General features: G+C 37.0%; 3 protein-coding genes across 5 annotated transcripts in view; 2 read left to right on the top strand and 1 right to left on the bottom strand.

Annotated features, from left to right (window-relative positions):
- The window catches only part of LOC121941772 (AP-2 complex subunit alpha-2), a 29444-nt gene extending 19339 nt beyond the window's left edge, over positions 1-10105 (top strand). For both annotated transcript variants that reach the window (XM_042484653.1, XM_042484645.1), the window contains 8 exons: positions 660-793; positions 1858-1940; positions 2636-2725; positions 2941-3064; positions 3155-3271; positions 4735-4804; positions 5800-5934; positions 6809-10105. In XM_042484653.1, the coding sequence (XP_042340587.1) occupies positions 660-793; positions 1858-1940; positions 2636-2725; positions 2941-3064; positions 3155-3271; positions 4735-4804; positions 5800-5934; positions 6809-6886 (831 nt within the window). In that variant the 3' untranslated portion in view covers positions 6887-10105. The remainder of the gene's footprint in view (positions 1-659; positions 794-1857; positions 1941-2635; positions 2726-2940; positions 3065-3154; positions 3272-4734; positions 4805-5799; positions 5935-6808) is intronic.
- Positions 10106-13226: 3121 nt separating this feature from the next.
- LOC121941756 (protein C19orf12 homolog) lies at positions 13227-20307 on the bottom strand. Of its 2 annotated transcripts, none has more exons than XM_042484635.1 (4): positions 20293-20307; positions 18001-18102; positions 15527-15701; positions 13227-14621 (listed from the first exon to the last, which is right to left on the bottom strand). In XM_042484635.1, the coding sequence occupies exons 3-4, from the start codon at positions 15684-15686 to the stop codon at positions 14356-14358; spliced, it is 426 nt and encodes a 141-aa protein (XP_042340569.1). In that variant the 5' UTR covers positions 15687-15701; positions 18001-18102; positions 20293-20307; the 3' UTR covers positions 13227-14355. The 2 variants fall into 2 exon arrangements, with proteins under 2 accessions (XP_042340569.1, XP_042340561.1); XM_042484627.1 differs by lacking the exon at positions 20293-20307 and adding an exon at positions 18391-18457.
- On the top strand, positions 19003-23735 carry si:ch211-260e23.9. The gene is made up of 4 exons (XM_042484614.1): positions 19003-19122; positions 21035-21178; positions 21310-21460; positions 22625-23735. Exons 2-4 carry the CDS (start codon positions 21055-21057, stop codon positions 22851-22853), a joined length of 504 nt encoding a protein of 167 aa, XP_042340548.1. The 5' UTR covers positions 19003-19122; positions 21035-21054; the 3' UTR covers positions 22854-23735.
- The last annotated feature ends 21 nt before the right edge of the window (positions 23736-23756 follow it).

The following is a 23756-nucleotide window of genomic DNA, read 5'->3' as shown; positions in this document are numbered from 1 at the left end:
TGTACTATCTTGTTTGTAAGGGGGTCATTTAAGAAAATAATATAACAGTATAAAACACTAGGCGGATGTTCATTGCAGATTTGGGCAAAACTTAAGCAATATTTTCAAAATGTCGATAAAACAAAGTTGCGAGAGGACTGCTAGGTTAAATCTGTAGTTCCTAAGAAAAAAGAAAGAAAAAATTACAACAATTCATACAGAGGCCAAAAATGCATTAACAGTAGCAATGTAACCTGTATGGCATGAAGTGCATGGTGTAAATTGCATGGTGCAAAGTGCCTTATCTATGTGCAAGGCACAAAATTAAACACGTGTGTTGGTTGGGCGCATGTATCATGGATCACTGGATAAAAGGACAAGTAGCTATGTTGAATATATATTAGTGTATATATAGTATATATTTCCTTACACAAAATGTGAATTCATGCATTAGTTCAAAATTCAAGCTCAGATTATTTTTGGGATTGTATTTAGCCCTGTACTGTGGCCATATATTTAAAAAAATATAAAGCCATATAAAGTAAAATATATGGCCATATAAAGTAAAAAAAAGCGTTTGTGTATATATATAAAATAAATACTCTTCTGTTTAGATTTTGGTGTTTTTTTATGTAGATAGTGTGTGTTACAGTGGCTGTTTGCTAATGTTTCTTTCCCAGGCTCCCAGCCACCCCTTCACGGACCTGCTGAATCTAAACTCCCCCCCTGCAACAGGAGCCAGTCTGCTTGTGGATGTCTTGTCTGAAAGCTCCACCCCTGCATCCATAGAGGTGTCTGAGGAAAATTTCTCCAGGTGAGACCATACTGTGAGCTTGGTTGAGGATGTAAGCAGAAAGTGTGCTTACACATACTGTAGTATAATCCTACATTATTAAATATTTAAGAGCTGATTTAGTGTTGCACTTTCAGAAAACATGATGATACTCAGGGAAATTATCAAAAAAAAGTGGTTCAAATCCAAGCTGCAGAGGCCGAGGTATGCTGACATTATTCTCAAGTGTGGTTCACACCCTGAAAACTGGATCTTGCATTTCCCATGATGGAAATGAAGACTTTCTTTCATTCATCATTCAATTATCATTACATTAATAAATTAATTTATTATTCAATTAAATAATTATTATAAATCAATTTGTTATTCAGTTATCATCAGATTTAATTCATGATAATTATATATATTTTTCCTTTTTTCCTTTACACTTTTTATTGTGTTGTCTGTATTTCTTGATTTTGGATTAATGTTTACTGATTGGTTTCTTTTTCTGCTTACTGTGCTCTTTGTTGTCATTTATCTTTTGTTGTGTTTTTCTGTAAAATGTTAATTTAGGGGTTTTGTTTGTTTTTTCTTCATTTTTTGTTTGTTTTTGTTTTGTTTACAAAGCCTCTGGCTAATTGTGTGCTAATAAATTAAAACTAAACTAAAGCTGCTTTCACACCTCCGTACAGTAACCTCTGTGACAACCGCCTACCTTCGGGACTGTTCTGCCAAAAAGCAAAGTTTTCCTTAAAGCAGCTGTTGCTGCTACGGTCCACAGCTGTGATAACGGGCAGGTGATTCTGTGAACTCAGGCAGAAGTGCCAGCTAGTTTGTAGCTACATACTGTAGCAACAAAGGAAATCACTGAAATTACCAAATATTTCTAACATATCATGTCTGGGCAATTTATCAATCTGAAGTTATCTGAAATGTTATCTCAGGCCCAGTTTTACTTCTGCTTCTCCTCTACCGCCTTCTCCTCATTCAAATGATTGAAGGCAGCGAGTGACTGCGTGGCGGTGTATAAGCAACTGTTTTATATCTAACAAAGATGTAGGGTCCTTGTTGTAAATGTATTATTATTTTCTTGTGAATTCCAGGTTTGTTTGTAAGAACAACGGTGTGATCTATGAGAACCAGCTGTTGCAGATTGGACTGAAGTCTGAGTACAGACAGAACCTGGGTGAGCAGCTTTATGATTATAAGAATTTGTCTATTAGAGATGTTAGGATATTTTTGAAATATGCTTCTCAAAGGCCAGCATGAGAGATGCCAAGAATAAGATATGTAATGGGATCAGTAATTACATATCATTTTAAATTAGGGGTCGACAGATTATTAGCCTAGACGATTACTGGGGCCGATATTTGGCATTTTGCTGAATTTTTTTAAATTTAACCCATTGAAACCTTGATCTACATCAGTTTTCTAGTGCAGGATTCAGAAGTTCACAAGCATTCAAATCCTTGAAACATGAGAAAAACATGGAAAAAAATGTGGTGTGAATCTTGGCAAGAAATGACCCAAAACATTTAACAAGAAATAAGTAGAAGCTACAAGAAAAATGTGTGGAAAAAAGAGAAAGATGAATTTTATAAAAATGTAAAAAAAATAAATAAAAAAAAAAAAAACTAGGGAAAATTGTAATGAGAACTGCATATATTATATATTTCGAATTTTGTTACAGAACTATATTTATATATTATTTTCCAACATTTTTTCCTTCCTTTTTATATTGATGTTTTTTTACTTTTCTTTTTTTTGCAAAAAGAGAACTAACATCGGTCGACCCCTATTTTAAATATAGCAGGTACTGGACAGGTATAATACTTGAAAAACAATGAAGCCAAAAACAGTTTACCCGCTGTCGTCCCACAGGTCGCATGTATGTGTTTTACGGCAATAAGACATCGACCCAGTTCCTCAGCTTCTCTGCATCAGTGACCTGTAACGACACACTCAAGACTCATATCCTTTCCGCTGCTTGGTAGCTGCTTCTTACAGACTTGACTGTCCCATTCCAGCCCGTAAAAAGCACCACAGATCACTTAACACACACAACTAAATCAACAAGAACTACTGCCTCCCAGCTGAGGATGTCTGCGAGACTGCCGAATCTGCATACCACTCAGACTGTCAAGAAAAAACATTCCATTTGTCGAATCCTTGACTATTGTCTCCACAGCTGAACGTCCACTCGAAGTCAGTGGACCCCACAGTAGAAGGTGGGGCTCAGCTGCAGCAGATCCTCAACATTGAGTGTGTGTCAGATTTCACCGATGCTCCAGTGCTCGACATCCAGTTCAGGTTGGTGTTGAGTGCATACTTTAGCTACTTTATCTTTAATGTCTATCATTTTGTGTGCATGCTTCATTCTGACTGTTTGTGTGTGAACAGGTACGGTGGAACTCTTCAGAACATCGCAGTGAAACTTCCTGTGATGCTCAACAAGTTTTTTCAGCCCACAGAGATGACATCCCAAGAATTCTTCCAGCGCTGGAAACAGCTTGGACTGTAAGGCTGACTGTACATAAACCACTGCCTCATGGTTCCTGTCAGCACACGTCTTTTTTTCTTTTTAAGTGTTTGAAAAGTCAATCAGTTTTATTGGATTATATTTTTTGTCTGTGTTATGGCCATAAGGTCTCCTAAAAACACAATATTGAGTTACTATTGTCACACAGTCGTCATAGTTTTTAATTTCATTGAAGTTTTCAGTGTGTTTTTAATCTTAGTTTCAGTTTTTCAGAAAGGCTTAGTTTATGTTTTTAAATACGCAAGTGAGGTTTTGTTTTACAGAAGTACAACGTTGTTTTTGTTGTGGTAGAGAGTCTTAGAAGTATGTAGTTTTCTATACATACATATTATATGATTGGAGAACTGTTTAGGATTGGCTGTAATGTTTAATCTTTGAGCTACTTAAGCATCCAGTGTAAAGCATTAGCACCATAGCGCCACCTCCTGGAATGTCAAGTCGTTTCAGTTATTGTGGTTCACTGTTGCAACAGTTGACTGAAATCTCCTTTTTTTCGGAATATAGGTGAAAAACTAAAAATGAAATGAATTAATCTTTTTTTATCAGGCAAAATTGTCTTGGTTTAAATAATTTAGCTTTTGATATTTATCATCCTCTTTTTTTTATTTTAGTTACAGTTTTAGTTAAAAATAATAAACCTGGTTCCAAGTTGGCAAATATCTGTATTATCTCTTAGTGAATCTTTTGTCTCGTCACACTTTTTATTTTTTGGAATTTTTTATAATATTTTTTTTTTTTAATTGATTTTCGAATTTCAGCAACAGAGAACATAGACAAAAACATACACAAAACGGAAAATTCCAACCCTTATTCAACAACAGACACTGCAATATATACAAATTAACGTAAAAGAAAGAGAGAAAAAAAAGATGATAGGAAATAGCACGTCCAAGTCAAACAGTCAGCCATTCCCTGAAGCCCGTCGCTGTCTCTGTAAGAAGGAATGCAAGGGCTGCCAAAGTTTCCAGAATTTGTCTGATTTATGAGATCATGAGTTGGTTTCTCCAAAGGGACAAAAATAATAATCAATATCTGTGATAGGCTCTTTATTAAGACTGTGCAACACACTGAGCCTTCCATATATGACTTCCCCAAAGACTCCCTGCAAGTTGCTGTTTGTACTCGGCCAAAGATCAAATGGAAAAGTAAAATTAACACCTGATGTGAGCGTACGGTGTGTTTTTGGAGTTCAACAGAGCCAATAGTGTGGCACATCCTCACTAGTGAAATAATCTAGCTGAAAAAACTGTTTCCATATGCAGACTTATAAAATGCCGTCAAATCCCTCATGGTGACTCACATGACAACATGAAGCATTGTGAAGTGCTTTGGTTTGTTTTTGGCATTTAGGTCATCTTGTGAGTTTTTACAGTTTTTCTAGTAGATAGCATTCTACAGTAACATGTCCTGTTCTTGTCCTCCCCTCTTTCTGTGTCTTCAGTCCTCAGCAAGAGGTTCAGACAATCTTCAAAGCCAAGCACCCGATGGACAGAGACGTTACCAATGCCAAGGTAAAAAAAAATCCAAGGTAAAAAAAAATCACTTCTTTGAAGGGAAACTGCGTAGTTGATTATTTGTGTAAAGAATGAGGACTCATTTATGCATTCATTAGTGTGAGATAGATAGAGATAACATTTTCATGAAGACATGAATGTCATCTTTTAATAGTTGGTAGGTGATAGTATTTGTCTGCTAAAATATAAAGTTTGATAAAAACAATGTAGACTCAAGGGTTAGGGTCCACAAAGTCTGTGTTCAGATTTTAGCTCTGCATGAAAAACCACAGCCCTCTTAACCCCCTTGAGCCCTGAGTAAATTGGTTTTGATTTCTTGCAAAAACATGGGGAGAAGGCAGTGAGCAACTTAATAAGACATGGCCCAAAAATAAGCATGAAATGAATCAAAGGTTACCAGAAAATTACCTGTAAAAAAGCTCCAAAAAGTTGTGTTAAAATCAAACAAGACCATGAAAAAAGTAGGGGGTTGTGGGTGTGTCAGTGTAACAGATTGTCTAAACAATAACAGAGGCCTGTGGAAAGTTTTCAGTGGTTTCTTCTCTTTATATACCTCTTACTTATTCAGTCTCTCTTTCAAACTCACTGCAGATGTATTTGGATCAGTGTTTTAGCTGCTTAGGAGGAGACGGACAGTAATTAGTGGCGGTGCATCATTGCATCTTGCTGGTTAAGGAGCTGAAATTACTGCGTTCATCCAGGTGTTGTGTTCCCATCAAAGCTGATTGGAATCCATGCCTACAGTAGAGTCATTTGACCCCGGTGTGAATGCCAATCATACACCACCAATACGCAACATAAGCAACCATTGTTAGATGGAGACTTTTAGCAACCAATTCAGCCCCTAATATGCTGTTTGAAGGCAGTGCTGTTTTCTGTCTGAATCCCCACAAGACAGTTAGTCTATGACTTCCTTAAACCTCATTTTTCCCACATTAATCTTGAGGTTAGTGTTCATATAACCATTGCTTTTCTTGTCATTTGTTTTGTAGATTTTAGGTTTTGGTGTAGCTCTGCTGGACGGGGTAGATCCCAATCCTGCAAACTTTGTTGGAGCTGGAGTCATTCACACCAAGAACTCTCAGGTGGGCTGCCTCCTCAGACTGGAGCCCAACACACAAGCACAGGTAAAGACCACACACACACACACACACACACACACACACACACACACACACACACACACACACACACACACACACACACACACACACACACACTCTCTCTCTCTCTCTCAAACAGAAGGTGGGTTTCCATTACAGATTTGTGCAAAACTTTAGTGAAATTTTTTTAAATGTAGATAAAAACACAATTTCGAGATGACTGTGTTTCCACTGAATGATGTACTGTGACTTCTCCTCCGGTGATAACATCCCAAGAAGCATGCTGATAGATGTTCAAAACATTAGCAGCTTTATTTCTATTGCAGCCACCACACTAGCCGTCATTATTTATAATCCAAGGCCACGTAGGTGAGTTACAGAGCCATAATGCAAAGGTGAGCCCCTTATACGTGGGAGTGGCCACATATGAGGGATTTCCGGGAGCTGATAGTCCAGAATTTCACAGAGGAACTGCTGATTCAAAACTTCTGATGATCCGCCCAACATTTGAAGAGTTATGTGATGCAATAACAGCTCTTGTAGCTCCTGCTGCATCATGAGGGAGTCAGTCCAGTTCTTACTGAGAAGCACATAGCCATAGCATCATGTGACCTAGAACTGCCCAAAAAGTGTTTTCGTTGCAGTTTTGTTTATTTTTCCAAATCACCTGAAATACCACCTCAAGTGAGAGTAAAAACTTATTTTGCGATAAATGGGAGTTTTTTCAAAATTAACATGTTTCCATTAGGGGTATTTTATATTGGCAATTTGAGGGTTAATGGAAACCCACCTACAGATTCATACTTATACAAATACATACTTACGAAAAGATCATACAGTAACTCTGTGTGTGTGTGTGTGTGTGTGTGTGTGTGTGTGTGTGTGTGTGTTCGTTCAGATGTACCGTCTCACCGTCCGGACCAGCAGGGACTCAGTGTCTAAGAGACTGTGCGATCTCCTCTCTGAACAGTTTTAGACTTCACACAGCACCAGCATTTCTACTCCTTCACTCTCCTAGTCTCACTTTAGATAGAAATGATGTTTTGTACAGTGTAAATTTTTTTTTTTTTATTTGACTTACTCCACATGTAAATGAAGTGAAATGTATTTTTCGCACAAAGCTTTACTAATATGACACTGCTTTAAACCTGCCTCGTGCACTCACACTGAGCACCTTAGCCGACATGTTGTGGAGGGTGCAGGCGGCTCTGAATGCTTCTCTGTGGTGTTCTGCAGCTCTAGAGCTCTGAACAGTTTTCAAATTGTGTGTTTTTGCTGCTCAAGTACTGCCTTTCTTACTCAAACATTTTGAAGAGTTGGTAAAGAAGCATTAATGAGACTGAGGTAGTTAAAAATCTCAGCAGGATTGTAAACTTACCAATGATCTCAACAATGAATCCAGTTGTTCTGCTAGTGTTTCTGTGAGATATGTTTTCTTGTAGTGTTTCAAAAAATTATGCACAAAAATGGGAAGTTTTTTTTGCTCAACTTCTCGCCCATATTGCACTTGTTGAGTAAAAAATTAGATCACATAAGTAGATGAGATAGATTTAGATTAGAATTTATTCACCATTTTTACACATCTGTCATCTCAGGAGGAAAAGAAAAGCTTTGCATTTTGGTATTTTTACCAAATAATAGACTTTGGATGCTACAAGTTTTGTTCTGTGGTGGGAAATTTTGAGCTATATTGTGTATAAAGTTTACACATAGAATTCAGGCACTTCAGTAAAATAGCAAAAAAAAATCTATATATAAAACACTAGGTAGCAAAAGGATCTCAGTTTTTGATAGTTACAAAATGTTTTGTCTGATATAGTTTCCACAGTTGTGCCTATGAGCTTGTTTCTCTGTCAACAACAGATGAGCCTTCAATTAGACAAAAGTAATGTTAAATAGGTCTAAAGCACTGCCACACTGTCACACTACTTTCACCTAAATGCTTTTATTCTCAGAGCACTGCCAAACTTCAAATATTTCTGTATTTTAGTAACATATGGTGTATTTTCTGTTTTATTAAGTGTATGTTTATTATAATCCTTATTGGATGCTTGACATAAAGACTGGCTCTGTCCAAAAGTGTGAAAAATCTTCCTACCATCACCTCTAAAGCAATGTTTTACCAACAAGCTTTGGTTTTACAGAGGGGCTATGTGCAACAGCATGATTCCAGGGAGTCGTCGTGGTTGACAAATAGAAATACTCATAATCCACCGAAAACAGCAACTTGTCATAAACGCTGCTGTTTTGCTGTTTTTGTATTATAGAGAAACTAAACCCCTCTACTTTTGGCTTTAGTGCCTCCTCCCTAGAATGTGGAAGAAAGTCACAAAAATGTGCAGGGCTGAGAGGGTGGCGAAGATTTGCCCAGTCACTCAATCATGCTGCCTCTCGATCCACGGCACCTCCCTGCCCCCTGAGCACATACAAAGTATTCAGTTCCCACCAAAACACCCGTCCAACCAATCATGAGCAGCCCTATTGAAAGAGAGCGCATGGATTGGCTGCCACAGCTATCAATCATGGAAAATCCCCTTTTCTGGAATTGAATAACTAATGTAAACTAAACTTGTCATAAAAACGATCACATGAACAAACATCAGGGTGATGAGAACTACCTTCAGTGACAGAAACTATTGCGGCGAAAAATGTTTTTGGCATGCACTTTCAGTTTTTAATTTGGCATATGTTCCGTTCAATAACATAGAAGGGTGAGCTTTATGACCGATACTGCAGTTAGACACTAGGGGGCGATCAAGGTTAAAAAGTTACACTTTGGGGGAGCTGTGACGTTGTCGATCTTTATATATAGTGTATGATATTTATACACAATATGTTGAACCTGAATCAATCTATGATGCTCTAAATACCCATATATATTGCTTTTCAACTGAAAAAGTTGTTTGGGGGTCGAGTTGCTCTTTAAACAAACAAGACAACACTTGTTGGTGGTTAGACTTTCTTCTCATTGGACTGAGCTAGGCTAGCTTAATGCTTAGCCTAATGCTAAGCTCACCATCTCCTGCTTAGCTTTATATTTAACAGACACGAGAGTGATATTGATCCTTATATCTAACTCTCAACAAGAAAGCCAATAAGAGCGTATGTACCAAAATGTTAAACTCCGCTTTAAAGAGCTTTTGTCCCAAAATATAATAATAATAGATTAAATTAGTACGAAGAATTTTAGGAGAAATGTAAAGAGAGTAAGAATACATTTGTAGATTGTGTTAAAGGGTTTGACGGATTCATGTAAAGGTACCTTAATCTGTAACAGGGAAGCATTACTGTGATGTTTAAACCATAAAAATAATGACCGTTTATGTCTCTTGAGATACAGGGTTTCACATCATATTAAGGCCAGTGGACTTGGTCCTTTTGGAAGGCTTAAGAGGATCTGTTTACTAACCATCCCAGTGTCACACTGTGCCTTCTGTTTTTCAGCAGCTTATATTCAAGAAAGCAAATGTCAAGGGGTGACATTTCATGTACTTTTAAACAATTGAACAAAGAAGAGCTGTGAATGACCACTTGACAATAAGCACTGATGTTGTTTTCTAGTCTGTTTGGATACAGTAGCATGGAAAGGTCAAATGACCACATATTAAATGTTGGAGGTGTTGCTCAGAGGAACAAACCAAATAAAATGTTGGACTTTTTTAGACAGGTTGCTCCATTTAAGTGCTAATGTTGCTCAAAAACATCCAGATGTGTAATGAAGCTAAACAAATTTGTTTTCTTTGTTGGGGTCTTTATGAGGTGATATGTCAAGTGGCTAAAAAAACCCAAAAAACAAAAATGTTAATGCGGACTGAACCGCAGCCCATAGCGCTGGTATTTCACTCTTTTAGAATTACAAACTGTACTATTATTCAAATAACTACTCACCGGATGCAAATGTCAAGTGCTGTCCAGGTAGAGTACAGGGTTATGCTAAATTTTAACCTGGGTTTGGGTCAGATTTGGGTCATTGGTACTACATCCAGTACACTCAGTGCTTACTTTCAGTGTACCATTTGAACTTCACAAACTGTCCCAATGCTGTTGTGTGTTTTGTGCTTTCTAACAAATGGTCAGTCTCTGCCAGACATTTGAAAAAGAAGAAAAGACTGGATATTGTATTGCTATTTAATTGTAATGTCATTTCAACATCCATTTTTCAAATAAATAATCGGCCTTTGTAAACAAGTTAAAACACAGTGCCTGATGTTTAATGAGAAGAAAAACATGATTAATAATGCACAGTATGTTCACATTATACTTGAATATTGACATCTCTCATAGAATCTCTACTTCTGGCTGGCTCGCCTCCAGCACTCAGTTTAGAGGGTAAAGACAGATGAGTGTTTTACTTTGGAAGATTCAAAGATAGCTGAACTCGTTTCCATTTCTGTCATGTGTCACCTGTGTTTCTGAGAAACTACAATACCACAAGGAAAGTGAAGTGATGACAGCCAACATTTTTGTCACAGCTTTATATTCCACAGTCAATTTTAATGTTTAAATCAGATCAACAAATTGAGATGCTTATACATTTTGACTTGATTGGGAAAGAATTTTGAGTTATGTGTTAATTAATTCTCACTTCTGTCTCTTAGTTTGGATTTGCAGTATATCAGTAGTATATCAGTTTTACACGACCAGTTTGCTTTGGCTCACAACTGCAGTCTTTGCACTGCTGGACCTACTGCGGTCATAGGTGATTCAAGACCAATACGATCCCTCATTGATTTCCGTTTATGTAATACAAAGCGTGGAAGGTAGAAATACACAAACTAATTAAAATACCTGATCAGTGCTTCAGGGTCAACACTTTCACCACAAAAACAAAAGAGTATCTTACACCTGCTATATAATGTACATTTTTTAATAAATATGCCTCCATGTTCAGGCAGTAATAAAAAATGTGGTGAGAACTAACTTGGAGCAAAATGGACACTTTTTTCCAATTAGAAGTGAAAAAGAAATCCATGAACACTTTTAATGCTCTGAAGGAGGCTATGCTTGACGCATGAAAAGCTCTAGTCATTTATTCTTTTGATGGCATGGCACCTTTTCCACTTCTGAACTGATTTGGATTTTGGAGGGTGAGCACCCAACTGTAACAGACACTTGCTATCTTTTTTAAATTATTATTATTAATCAGTCGAAACTTCAGGTTTAAAGTTTTAAATAACTGTGTGATAATTTGAACCATTATCATTTTTAACTTTGTATTTTTATTTATTGATTTTTTTATTTAGGTTTTTTTTTTGCATGTATAAAAACAAACAAAAGACAAGGATAAAAAAAAGGATTTAAAAAAGGTAATCCTAAAGCAACTCAATATAAAAATTTAAAAATTCTCTTAAAGAACAAACTGTTAAAAATTTCAAAGTGCTATACTGCCCTACCACTTCTCTATAATTCAGTTTACTCAAAATATAACAATATACAACTCACAATGATGTTATCATCTATATTTGCTGTTATTGCCATTTTCATTTATATTAATATTTGATAACTGAGTTCAATATGTTTTTGATTGATGCCTTGGTGTATTTGTTAGGTGACAAATAGATTTATTTTTCCTTTTATCTTTCATATTTTGAAGTCCTGACTCACCAGCTGACTGATGATAATGAGGGTGGTGTCATCAGTTAGTGAATCAGCTCAGGTAGTCAGCAGCACACAGGTCTTATACCTCCTTTGTTTGTTTCAAGTTTTTCATTCTTACTTGTTATTTTTGGATCATCATCACAAGTATCTTCGGACTGGATGGTGAAAATCAACCTGCTACAGTCAACATTTAAACACGGTAAATAACGCAACTCATCTGTTAGTTTCATGTGAAAGGCTAGTTGGAATCTGTTGGGTGTCAATATGTGGAAACAAGAAGCCATTATATTTACCGTATCATAATTTTAAACTGGTGTGTCATAACTGACAAACTCTCACATAACATTAACTCACCATGAGTATTTTTATAATGTGACATAATATTAATTTATCTGTTTTCATTTTCCTGGCAGTGATGGGCTTCCATATAATAGACAAGGCTAAAAAATCTAGTAGACTTTTCACATTATATTTTTGTCTTAAAACAATTGAATTTAACGTATTGTACCTTTTTGCAACAAGTCTTGTTTTTGCATGTGTGTATTTTACAAATTCCTGAGAATTTTAGATAAATAATCAGTCAAAAAACACAATAGCTTCAAATATATATATTTTATTTGTAATTCCTACACAGAGGTATACCAAAACACCCTGATACAGAGTGTGGGAATACAGACATGACACTCTCTCCAGAAATATTTTTTAAAAATTTAAAAAAAAAAAAAAAAAGCAGAGAGGACAATTGCTGTTGATCAGTCAGTCATCCAAAACATTATTTGTGCTCATGTCTAGCCATGATTGTCCATTCATTATGGAGTGACACAGGTTTCTATAGTGACTTCACAGAGGTTTTTCTTGTTAGGCACTGGTGGATGAACGACTCAGATCTTTCACTCAAGTAAAAGTACACAAGCGTTGAAATTAAAATATCATTAAAAGATACATTATGCTGGATTTTCAAAGCAAAAAACAAAAGAATGTATGGCCATGTACAGAAGTAATCCCTCTCAATCATCACTTAAGAGCCACTCAGTGTGTGGTGGTGTGTTCATCTGCAGAGACTCTGCCCTCTGCCTGGACTGGATTATGTTTTTCTTATTCTCTGTGTTCTGTGTACTCCCACACAGAGGTCAGAGCTGTTAAAAAGTAAGCGAGCAGGTGCCAGACAGTAAGCAGCAGTCATCTGAGAGGCACAGTGCCGAAAAATACAAATATAGCCAAAAAGAGTGAATCTGGGGCTGGCTTTTACTTTCACTTTCACTGGTGAGCAAATTAACAAAGTAACAATCCTGCATAGTATGCCTTTTAAAAAATCGAAAGTAAAAGTACTAATAATGCAGAATGATTCTTATAATAATATGCATCATATCCCTGGATTATAATGTGTAGTTCATTAACCCTTTAAAACCTGGTTCGACATTAGTTTCCCTATGAGGTATTTAGACGCCTCATCTCCAATACTTGATACTCAAGGTCAATGTTAAGGTCAAGGTCAAATTATATTGACCTTGACAAATATTTCTTTAGCTCATTTAAAAACAACCTGACCTGAAAATGACCTGGAATTTAGTTTAAGGGTGAATTCTAAAAAAATGTCAAAAAGAAAGAAAAATATCCAGAAAAATAAATAATAAAACTGCAAAACTGCATTTCAAATTATGTTACAGGAAAAACAGATATTAATTATTTATGTGATTTTTTTTCCAAATAATTTTCTTGTTTGTTTTTTTAATTTTCTTTTTTTTCCAGATAATTTTCTTGTAACATTTTACTAATTTCCTGTTATTTTCTGGGCCCTGTGTTGGTAAGTTGCTCATTGCCCTCTCCACATGTTTTTCAAAGTAAATGAACTAATTTGTTAAAGTTTTAAAGAGTTAATGTATAAGCATCACTCATGTTTCAGCTGGTAAAGGTTGTTGGGCTAACTTAAATTCCTTTATATACTGCTGGGTACCATAATCTATAATAATAACCCAACATTTATTAGCTGAATTAAATAGAATGCTGCAGGAATGAATCCTAAAACCTGGAAATGAGTTAGCATTTCTGCACTTCCAGTCTCAAAGTGGTGTGTTTCTTAAAGATGCCGGCAATAACACTAGCTTAAGAGTGACTCACTTTTGGTTTCACAACATGAAATCAATCAGTAAATATCCCATTGAGAATTTTGAAGCTTTTATGACTTAAAAAAAGGCAGTTGGTAACAAGTGTCCAAATGAGACACCAGAACATCATCACGCCGAGCACGACTTTACAGCCTTGTCACGATGGTGATGACGAAGTCATGCATCTGTAGTGCAGTTTTTTCATAACCAAGCATTAGCTTTGTACTACTACTGATTACATGTATGCTTTATAGATCGTTAAAGTGGTGTTCAGGTATGAAGATTATTTTGCTGAATAAAACTCGTAATTATCATAAGCATTTATTTGCAACAGAGTTTATTTTATGCAAAAAATCAAACATCCAATGGGAAACCGGGTGACACTAACTTTGTGATTGGCCTATGTCATCCCTGCAGCACTCTATTGTGGGTTAATAATCTGATCCTGCCAAATAAACGCAGCCGAGTAAAAGGATCAGTGTTTGTCTCCTAATTGCAGTGGAGCAGAGCATAAAGCAGCATAAATAGAAAGAGCATCTCAAGTACAGTACTTGAGTAAATGTATTTAGTTACATTCCACCTCTGCTGTCAGGATAGCCACTCTGAAGATCATTTGGCACAGTCATTAAAGTGAACATCCATGATTCACAGTTTTTCCAGTTAAGTACAAAAATAAGTGGTAAGGCCTCTGGTTGTGCTTGGCGGGCCTGATCGTCCTAAAAAGTTTGTGTGTGGCCGGAACTCAGTCCTGATAACGAACCTCTGCTCTGAGCTCCTTTGTCACATAGTTGAGCAGCGCGGCAGTGACCTGCTGCTGGAGAGTGGCGTTGCCCATCACAAAGGCAATGAGCTGGGCCGCGTCCATCCAGTCCAGGTTGCCCAAAACGGCAACAACGTCATCGTAGAGCTTCTTTTGCTGGGTAGGTGGCAACTCCATGAGGATCTCAGGCAGAGCCCTGAACTGACCGCTGGTCAGCCAGGTGCCCAAGATACCGCCCACTGTTCCTCCTGGGAGACACAGAGGGGCCGTCACAGGTTCAGTGTAAATAAAGGCATGTACTACTCAGTGATACTCAACTAATGGCCTGAGGGCCAAACCTGCATGGCCCCTGATAGGGTGCCAGGTGTTCCCTCAACCATTTTGTAATTCACAATAAAAATAAAGTGATTCACATTATTTGTACTTTTAGTATACATAAGGTGCCAGAGTGAATAAAATAGCATCAAAATAGAGCTTGTTTATCAAAAAAAGTGCCAGTGGAGAATTCCCTGCACCCCCTGACAGAGGTCCAACTAAGCCCAGAATGTCCTGAATCCTAGAAACATCCTAAAATACAACAAATGTCCTAAAATCCTGTAAAAAATCCTAAAATTCTGCAAACATCCTAAAATCCTCAAAATGTCGAAAAATCCTTGAAATGTCATCAAATCCTTGAAAATTTCCTGAAATCCTTGAAAAGGTACGAAATAAAAAAAAAATCAATGCTTTGGGATGGGCCAAGGCTATTCTTAAATTTAGCTGTGCTTCCACACAGCCAAAAATCAATAAATATTGCATGTTTAAATGTTGCAGAGAAATGTAGGTTGGATTTTAAGAGGTGACACTATGGCTGGTACTGTCAGTTATAACGTAATAAAAAAATGGTGAAAAATGGCCATCACAATTTTACAGAAGCAATGATGACATCTCTAAACAGATTTTTTTTTTTGTCCAACCTAAAGTCAAAAAACCCAAAGACTTTGAATTAACGATGATATAAAACCAAGAAAAAAGCAACAAATCCATGTTGATTAATTTTCTGCCTATCAATATCGTAGCAGTGAATAAGACTGAAGAGATGGCAGGTATAAATTTTATAGATCAGACAGTTACTTCCAAAATGCAGGTCAGAATCACAAGTATTCAGTCTTACCCACAGCGATCCCCATAGGTCCAGCGATCAGCCCGCATACAAAGGCGGTTCCTCCTGCCATCGCTGCTCCTTTGGCAGAGTTTTTCACTGCCACCTTGATCTGATCGTGAGCCGATATTTCGCAGCACAGACGCATGACATCGTCCACTCGTGGAGCCATCCCTGCGTTTAGACACTGGCATGACAGCAAAGAGGACGGTCAAATCTACTGTACATTAGAAACTTAGAAACACCCATCTTTAAGCCAGATTTTGTCCTTGCCAAATTAGGATACAGCAATAAAAAGTCAAATCACATTTGTCTGATATAAAACTAGTTTTGTACAGCCTGACTTTTAACTTCATACAGATACTTAACTGCATCTAGTAGCAGGCAGCAATGGAAATAAAGTGAAAGCCTGATTGTGATGAATATAAAAACAAAATCAGATTGACCCATTAAAAACCTGGGCAAACTGGTTTGATTTCTTTCAAAAACACCGGAAGAAGGCAATGAGAAGCAGAAATCACCCAAAAAATTGTAGAAAAAATAAATAAATAAATAAATAAAAATACAAATACGAGAAAATATCTAAACATTTGCAGAAAAAAAAGAAAAAACGATGGGAAAGTATTAAAATAAAAACCAAAAACAACAAAATGACTTTAAAAAGGGTTCAAGCTTAAAAAAATGTTTTGTTTTTGAAAGAAAATCAAACTAATTTGCTCACAGTTCAAAGGTTTAAATAGCTGTGACAGGTGTCTGAACGCAGCACAAGAAAAGTGATGTCAATCCAGGTTTCAAAGGTTTAAACTGACATATCCGGAAATTCTAATTACTTATTATAATGAAATTTTGCCCCAGGACCACGTACAAATGGCACTTTCAAAATAACCTACAACAGACCTCTTTGAATCGAAGACTTTTTGGTGTTATTCTCATGTCTTAAAATACATTTTGACAAGTGGCCCTCTAAAAGACAGGGCCACATAATTATGTGGTAATGCAAGAACCACCTTAAGTTGTTTTTTTTTCTTTAATGGTGCAAATTCCAATATGAAATTCGCCATTAAATAAATTACCAAAAATGCATTGACATCCAGAGACCCTGCTGCTTTTAGGCTGTTGCCAGTCTATAATCCAGCCTAAATGGTTATCATTTTTGCAAACAAACAATCCTGTAAGTTAGAGGTCAAAGAAGTCAATTTTGCCAACAATGGCCAATGCATGCATGCTGCATGTTGATGTTTATGGAGTAGTCATCATACTGAAAGAGAAAGTAAAAAAATGTTTTCAATAATGTATCTGCTTTTAGATAAATGATGGGCAAACCCTTATCTGTCAGTTACACTTATACATCATGCACTTTGATCAATAGCATCTGCAGGGCGCTGTCATTTTTTACTGTCAAAGTCTACACAGAAAGTTCCACATATTGAAGTAGACAAATAAAAGTATGCTATTGTTTCACCTGGAAGACCCACCTGCTGTGAGAGAACTACAGAGAACAAACGAGAGATGCATCACTTAGCACACATCGCTCAGGATTCATTTGCTTTCACTTTTACTTAAAGGTAAATTCAATGTCACCTGAAAACAACATCCACAATTAGATAAATAAATAAAAACGTAAATAAATGAATTAATTCACTCTCACTGGCGTTCACTTCTAGTTGAGCTGAGGCACTTCAACTTTAAGTCCTGTGCTCTATCTCTTTTATTTTATTTTGTACTCTTCTTATCATATTTTAATAGTTTCTAGTTGTTTTGTCCTTTTCTTTTAGGATTATTCAGCACTTTGGTCAACAACGGTTGTTTTAAATGTGCTAGCTATATAAATAAAATTGACACTGACAAATAAATAAATCACTACAGACATAAATAAATTAATGAATAAATTATTACAGACATGAATAAATAAGTAAATACATAAATGTACTAGCATTTGCAAATGTCTTTCTCTAGTAAATGCATTTCACCAAAATCAAATATGTTTGGAGAAATCTTGATTTGTGTTAAAATGATGTAGGCTAATTCTTTTACACTTCGAGTGAGCCGAACGCCCACATGACTGTCGTCGATTCGTAAAAGTCAAACTGTGCGCATCGTTAATGCTTGCTAACATCCACCATTACTTATCTGTTTTAAAATACCGGCTTTCTGAGTGCACTTTGGTGTAGGGTCGCTGTTACTCAGCCGTGTAACGTCCCTGCTCTAAACTAAGCTGAACTGTTCACTAACTGAGCGGAATGACATGTTATATGCCTGTTTCTTACTTTTAAAAATATGTTTTAACTATTTAGACGGTAGATTAACAGCGACTCGATGACGATCCAACACACACTCACGTCTCGTTTCTATTTCAATACTGAACAGAATATGACTTTAGCGCCTAGAGACTCATTTCTTCGTCTCTATTTAAGCAGCAGAGACAAGAAATAGAAGACAATACCCACAAGACGTTCCTTTAAGACTTATTTAATAGTTAAAATTACCTTCAGTCCTGTCCTCGATGTTTCCGTTCGCGTGCAGTCGGCTTCTCTCAGACCGTACTCTTTACACTGTATGGCGGGATTGGTTGGCTGTTATCCCACTTCCTGCTTTCCAAAAATATGTCAGAGGTTTTAAACAAGACAATCGAGACAAGATGGTTATTTCCAACCAAGCCTATATTTATATCAAACTTTTGTAACGCCCAAAAAATCAAATAAACCAATGAAACATGCTATTATTTCTTTATGCGCAAAATGTTAATTTAAGATGAACATTTTTATGAGTTAGCCAATGAGTCATCGAAGGCAAAAACACTAAAAATAAAACCTTATTTAACTTTGTCAAAACTTTGAAGCTTATATATCTCTAAATAAAAAAATAGGTGAACCCACATCCCTCATGCTCGTCTTTCGGTCATGGAGACAATGTTTGTTTTGACTTTACTGCACAGGATGACTGGAAGAGGGAAAGGGGATACTCTACCGGCACGCGCATAATATAAACGACCGGTAATAGGTGTGGGAGGAGAATTATCTACAACTGTTTTGGTCTTTGAAAAAAAAATCAAACTCTTTAGAAATTAAGTTTTACACTGAGTTAGCTAGATTGACGTTACTTGTTGTAACGTTAAATGTATAAAATAACTTTTTTAATTTTCAGTTTTAACAGAAGAAGTTCTCTTGTGTTTTCTCCAGCTTTCCTCGCGCTGCTGCCTCGAGTGTTTATGGGGTTGTAACATACTGTATAACATTAGCGCTGTCCATTTTTGACACTGTCCGCCCAATAAATAACTTGCGTACATTGCGTTATTTTTAAATTCGTTTACGGCTCCAATTCAAGTTACAGCTTAATAACACTGAGCCAGGTTCACACAAATTTGAAATATATGAAAACCAAAAATGTTTTCGTCAACATTAAAATAGAGGAAGTGTGATGCGGGGAGTGACGCACGCTCGCACCGCCTCGTTGGGCGTGGTTTTGGTGACGTGTGAGAACACGGGGAGGACTCTCGCCGATAAACAACTTTGAGATCAAAACATCTCTGAAGAACAGCAACATAACGGGATCGTTTCTGCTCGACGACCACACCCGAAGACAAAGATAACCTTTCTCTGATTTTGCAGGTACGTCTGAATATATTTGTTATTCAGCTATGATCGATACTAGCCTGATACGAGCCTTGGATTTCATCTGTCTTTTGTTCTCTAAGTACAATCCTCTTAATGGCTGTGTCCTATGTCTTAATGTATGTTATAGCAGGGCTACGTTCTTCTCTCCCCAAATCTGTGCTGTGATTATAATAAAGTAGCGCTGATCTGTGAGCAGGCAGTCAGCTGTTGTGCTCCGCGGCGGGATATCAGGTTGGAAAGGCCTGCAGGGATTATGTCTGTGTTTACAGGGAGGCTCTGCTGACATTAGATTCTGGACAGACACTGACAGCCAGGCAGGAAGGCATCCAGACACTGCGGGGGGGTGGGGGGCACGGCTCGATTTATGCATCTATGTTTGTCTTAGGCAGCAATACTTGTAATATTTGTGTACTAAATTATGGTTTAATATGGCTACGTGTATTTTGGCATATACCTGATACTGTGAACAGATAAGAAAACAAAGGCTTGTTGTTTTGGTATGAAAAATTATTTATGATCAGCTGGCATAAGCATTTGATAAGTACCTGCATTTAACCTTTACACACTGAATAGGATAAATAGAATGAGGTCATTATTTGATGATCACTACTTTGACTACTTTAACCCTTTGAAACATGAACAAGTTGGCTTAATTTCTTTCAAAAATATGGGAAGAAGTTACAAGTAAAATTATCTGACATTTAGAAAAAAATTAAATGTTTTTTTTTAAGTAATAACACAAAAAATAAAAATATATGAATAAAAGTTATTATTATTTTGACTGTTAATTATTATTATAGTTGTTTAGACATTTTCCCTTTTTTTCTTCTTCTTCTTATTGTCCAATTAATTTTATTTTTTTTAAAAACTAATTTTTAGTGTCATTTTCTTTCTTAAATTCTTGCTAAATTCCTCATTGCCTTTTAGCCATGCTTTCCAAAATAAATCAAGTTCCAAAGCTTTAAATACATGTGAATACTCTGAATGCAGCACAAAAACATGTTATTACAGACTTAAAAGGGAAAACTTATTGTAACAGCAAGATTTCTTAGTGTTAGACACTGAAATACAGCATTGTGATAGAAATAAGAGTAATTTTAAGAGTCTAAAATATGTTTGTACAAGAATGGCACTGGAACCTGTGTCAGGGACTAACAAACAAACCTGCAGTGTTGATGTAGATTTCACAAAGCCTGAAAGTGGAATAAAGGTGACAGGGTCACCTGTTTGGGACAAAAGTTCAAATAGCTGCAGCCTGAGGACACGATTTAAAGTTCCTCACCCTCTGTAAGGACATCAAACAACCATCACAGATTATATAATATTGCTGCAATCAGTGTAATTTCAGCCTCTCTCAGCTGTTTGAACTGACCCCGTGACTCCACGTCACAGTGACGTAACCCGACAGGCTGTTCAGGTTTCTGGCGCAATGGAAGCTAGTTGTTATGTAGAGCAGAGGTGTCCATGGAGGACAGGTCCTGGGGATGTTCAGTGGGACAGCCTCAAGGGGGAGCCATTTGTTAGCAGACACAAGCAGGGAGGAGATTCAGATGGAAAAGGTTACTGAGATTAACCCTTTGAACATACATAAACAACATTACATTTAAAATTATTTTACGGTACAATAATTATTAGTAAGCACTTTTTTCATTTCATTTCCATGTTTGTTATTTGCATGTTTTGTTTTTTTTTTACTTTACCCCCCCCTTCTTTTAGCTTCTTTTTTTGCAATTTTTTGGGGTAATTTCTTAAGTTGCTCATTACTTTTTACCTATGTTTTTGAAAGACATTAAGTCAATTTGTTTAGGCCTCAAAGAGTTAAGTCACATTTGCATTTGAAATATAATTTAAGTTGTCATCTGGGGCTTTCTTTTCGTTTCACCGGCTTGCTGTTGTTCATTTACAGATTGAAGTCGAGTCGTAAAGATGATCGGAAAGATTCTCTCTCATCTGCTGGGGAGCGCTGAGGAGGACTTTGAGGCAGCAGGTGACACGTTTGAGGAGCTGCTGGAGTTTGAGGAGGGAGGATGGGTCATTGTTAATCTCCCAGGTGAGAAACAGCACCTGCCAGTTACACCAGATACGTTATTCACATCTTTATCATTAAAAATGGCTCAGTGAGGGTGCAGCTTATACCGGGTTGAAAACAGAACAGTTTGAAGTGAAATGTTGTGTGTACAGAGAACGGGCCTCTCTCAGCTCCTGAGGTGGATCCCCTGGAGAACCTGCTGATTGAGCACCCCAGCATGTCCGTCTACCAGATTAGACGCAGGGTGAGCGGCACAGAGGAGGAGGAGCTGAGCTCTGATGAAGATGAAGAGGAAACCTCCAGGTTAGTTTCTATCTGCACACACTCCAGCTCACAGACATTAGTCTCAGAGCTTGAACCCAAAATGAATAACCACTGACCAAAAGATGTCTATTAGTTGCCACAGCTCAGTACCATCCTTTTGTGAAACTCATGAGAGTTGCATGTTTAAAACATTTAAAAATGGGACCCAAGACTATTTTAGAAGCTTAGAAGAACATACAGAGATCTATTAATCTGTGATGCCAAAACACAGAGGATATTTGCACTAGTAGATAAAGTAAATTACACAAAATGTTGTATACATGCAGTGACAGAAGAAGCATTTGCTCCCATATCTAAGCGAAAAATAGCAATACTACAATGTAAAAATTGCCAATTATGAGTAAAAGCTCTGCATCCAGAATCTCAACTAAAAACATTAAATGATTATTAATAAAATACACTTCTAACCCTTTGAAACCTGAAAAAAATTGCAATGAGCAACCCAAAAAATGAGCAAGAAATTAATAAAAAAGGTTACATGAAAATTACCTTAAAAAATAGGTTGGCGATAACAGCTTTCTGGAACATAAGTTTAAATGTACAATAATGATTAATATAATTTGATATTTTCCCTCACTTATTTTTCAAGTTTTTACAAATTTCTTGCATTTTGCAGGATATTTCCTGTCAAAAAATCTTTTTCAAATGAAATCAAACCAGTTTTTCACATTTCAGAAGTTTAAATGCATATAATGAGAAAGAGAGAGAGATTCTTTGTTTTTTGTTTTGTTACTTTTTTAACCTTCTATTCTTTTCAGGTAATTTTTCTATTCTGACTATATATATATATATATTATATATATATATATATATATAATAATAAAATCATTTTTCTGTATTCCTGTTGTACCACAGAGAGGAGTTTCAGTTAAATGTCATTGTACAGCTGTTAAAAAGACAAAAAAGGTATTCTCTTCTCTTCATTCTATTCTATTTCTTGTAACTTCTTCCTGTAGTTTTGAAAGAAAATAAGCCAATTTGCTCAGGTTTCAAAGGGTTAAGAGTGTCCTGACATTTAGCCTTTCAATATTAAATTGGTTTTCAATATAAGAGCCAGGGTGATTATTGTGAGAGATAGTTTTTTTGTTTTTAAGCTAATGTTTCAGTGACACATACTTTCACACTTCCCCTGTGTCTGTCCAGGCCAGCGGCAGTGAGGCGGCACATATCGTGGCGTCTGGCCGCCTGGGGGATCCCTCTGCCCTGCAACGTCCAGCTGCTGGCTGTCCAGAGGGCCAGGGCCCAGGCGGAGCGCAAGAAGATGAGCCGCAGCGCCCTCCACAGGCAGAACCTCGCCAAGATGCGATTCTCCCCAGCAGAGAAACGCTATGGCCACTTCAAGCAGCCCTGCCAGCGCCTCTACAACTACTGAACGGGCGCCGTGGACCTGCCTGTGAGAGGGTGTGTTTCAAGTTGCCTCCACTGCAGCCCAGCTGTGCAGCACAGTGCCTTGACTCTGAACCACTCAGGTTTTTCACCATTGTTTCACCTCAGCACGGTTAATTCTGCACATCCTCCGAGGCAGAGCATGACATTCACCACTTCCTGTGCAGCAAAATGATCCAGCAAATGAACCACAGCACGTTTTTATTCAGATTTTAATTCAGGCCACCTGCAGTGCACCCCTCACATCTGAAACCACTGAGAACAACCAATCTCCTGACATCCTGAATGACGACGTCGCCCCCTCAGCTGGGGGCCTCAGATAGTGACACACAGTTACTGTCAAATAAAAGCCTTTGTACATTATCACGTGAGAACAGCTGAGTGTTTAGATTAGACATAGAGAGCAGGGGTAGGGCTTATAGGAAGTGTGTGAAAGTGTGTGAAAGTTATTCTGAAGGTGTTGTTACTGTGTTACACTGATCCAAATATGAAAACCTTTAGAATATGTTGCGCTCAATTAATAGACAATAACGCAGTTGGATTATAGCACATTTTGACTGGTTTTATCCAGTTAATAATGTGCATCGGAACCTTTAGACGTTCTTGTGACAAGTGTATTAAAGGTAATTTCATACGGCGGTGACCTGTACAGTATTCATGTCCTGTGAATACATATGTGAATTTCCTGCTTTTGGGATTAATTACAAAAAACCACTGTTCATGTTTTGTATTGAGTTTACAATTCTGTACTTCTTTTGAGCGAGTGCTCACTTTTTCCATGTAACACAAATTGTTCATTTAAACGAGTGTAAATACAGTTAAATATGTTTTTTCTATTTGTGTGTGTATTTATAAAATGTACAAAAAAAAAAAAAAATCTGGTTTTGGG

The sequence above is a fragment of the Plectropomus leopardus genome, chromosome 1, assembly GCF_008729295.1.
Source record: "Plectropomus leopardus isolate mb chromosome 1, YSFRI_Pleo_2.0, whole genome shotgun sequence".
Taxonomy (NCBI): domain Eukaryota; kingdom Metazoa; phylum Chordata; class Actinopteri; order Perciformes; family Serranidae; genus Plectropomus; species Plectropomus leopardus.
Note: the sequence above shows the minus strand (reverse complement) of the source record. Positions and strands in the feature narration are given on the sequence as shown.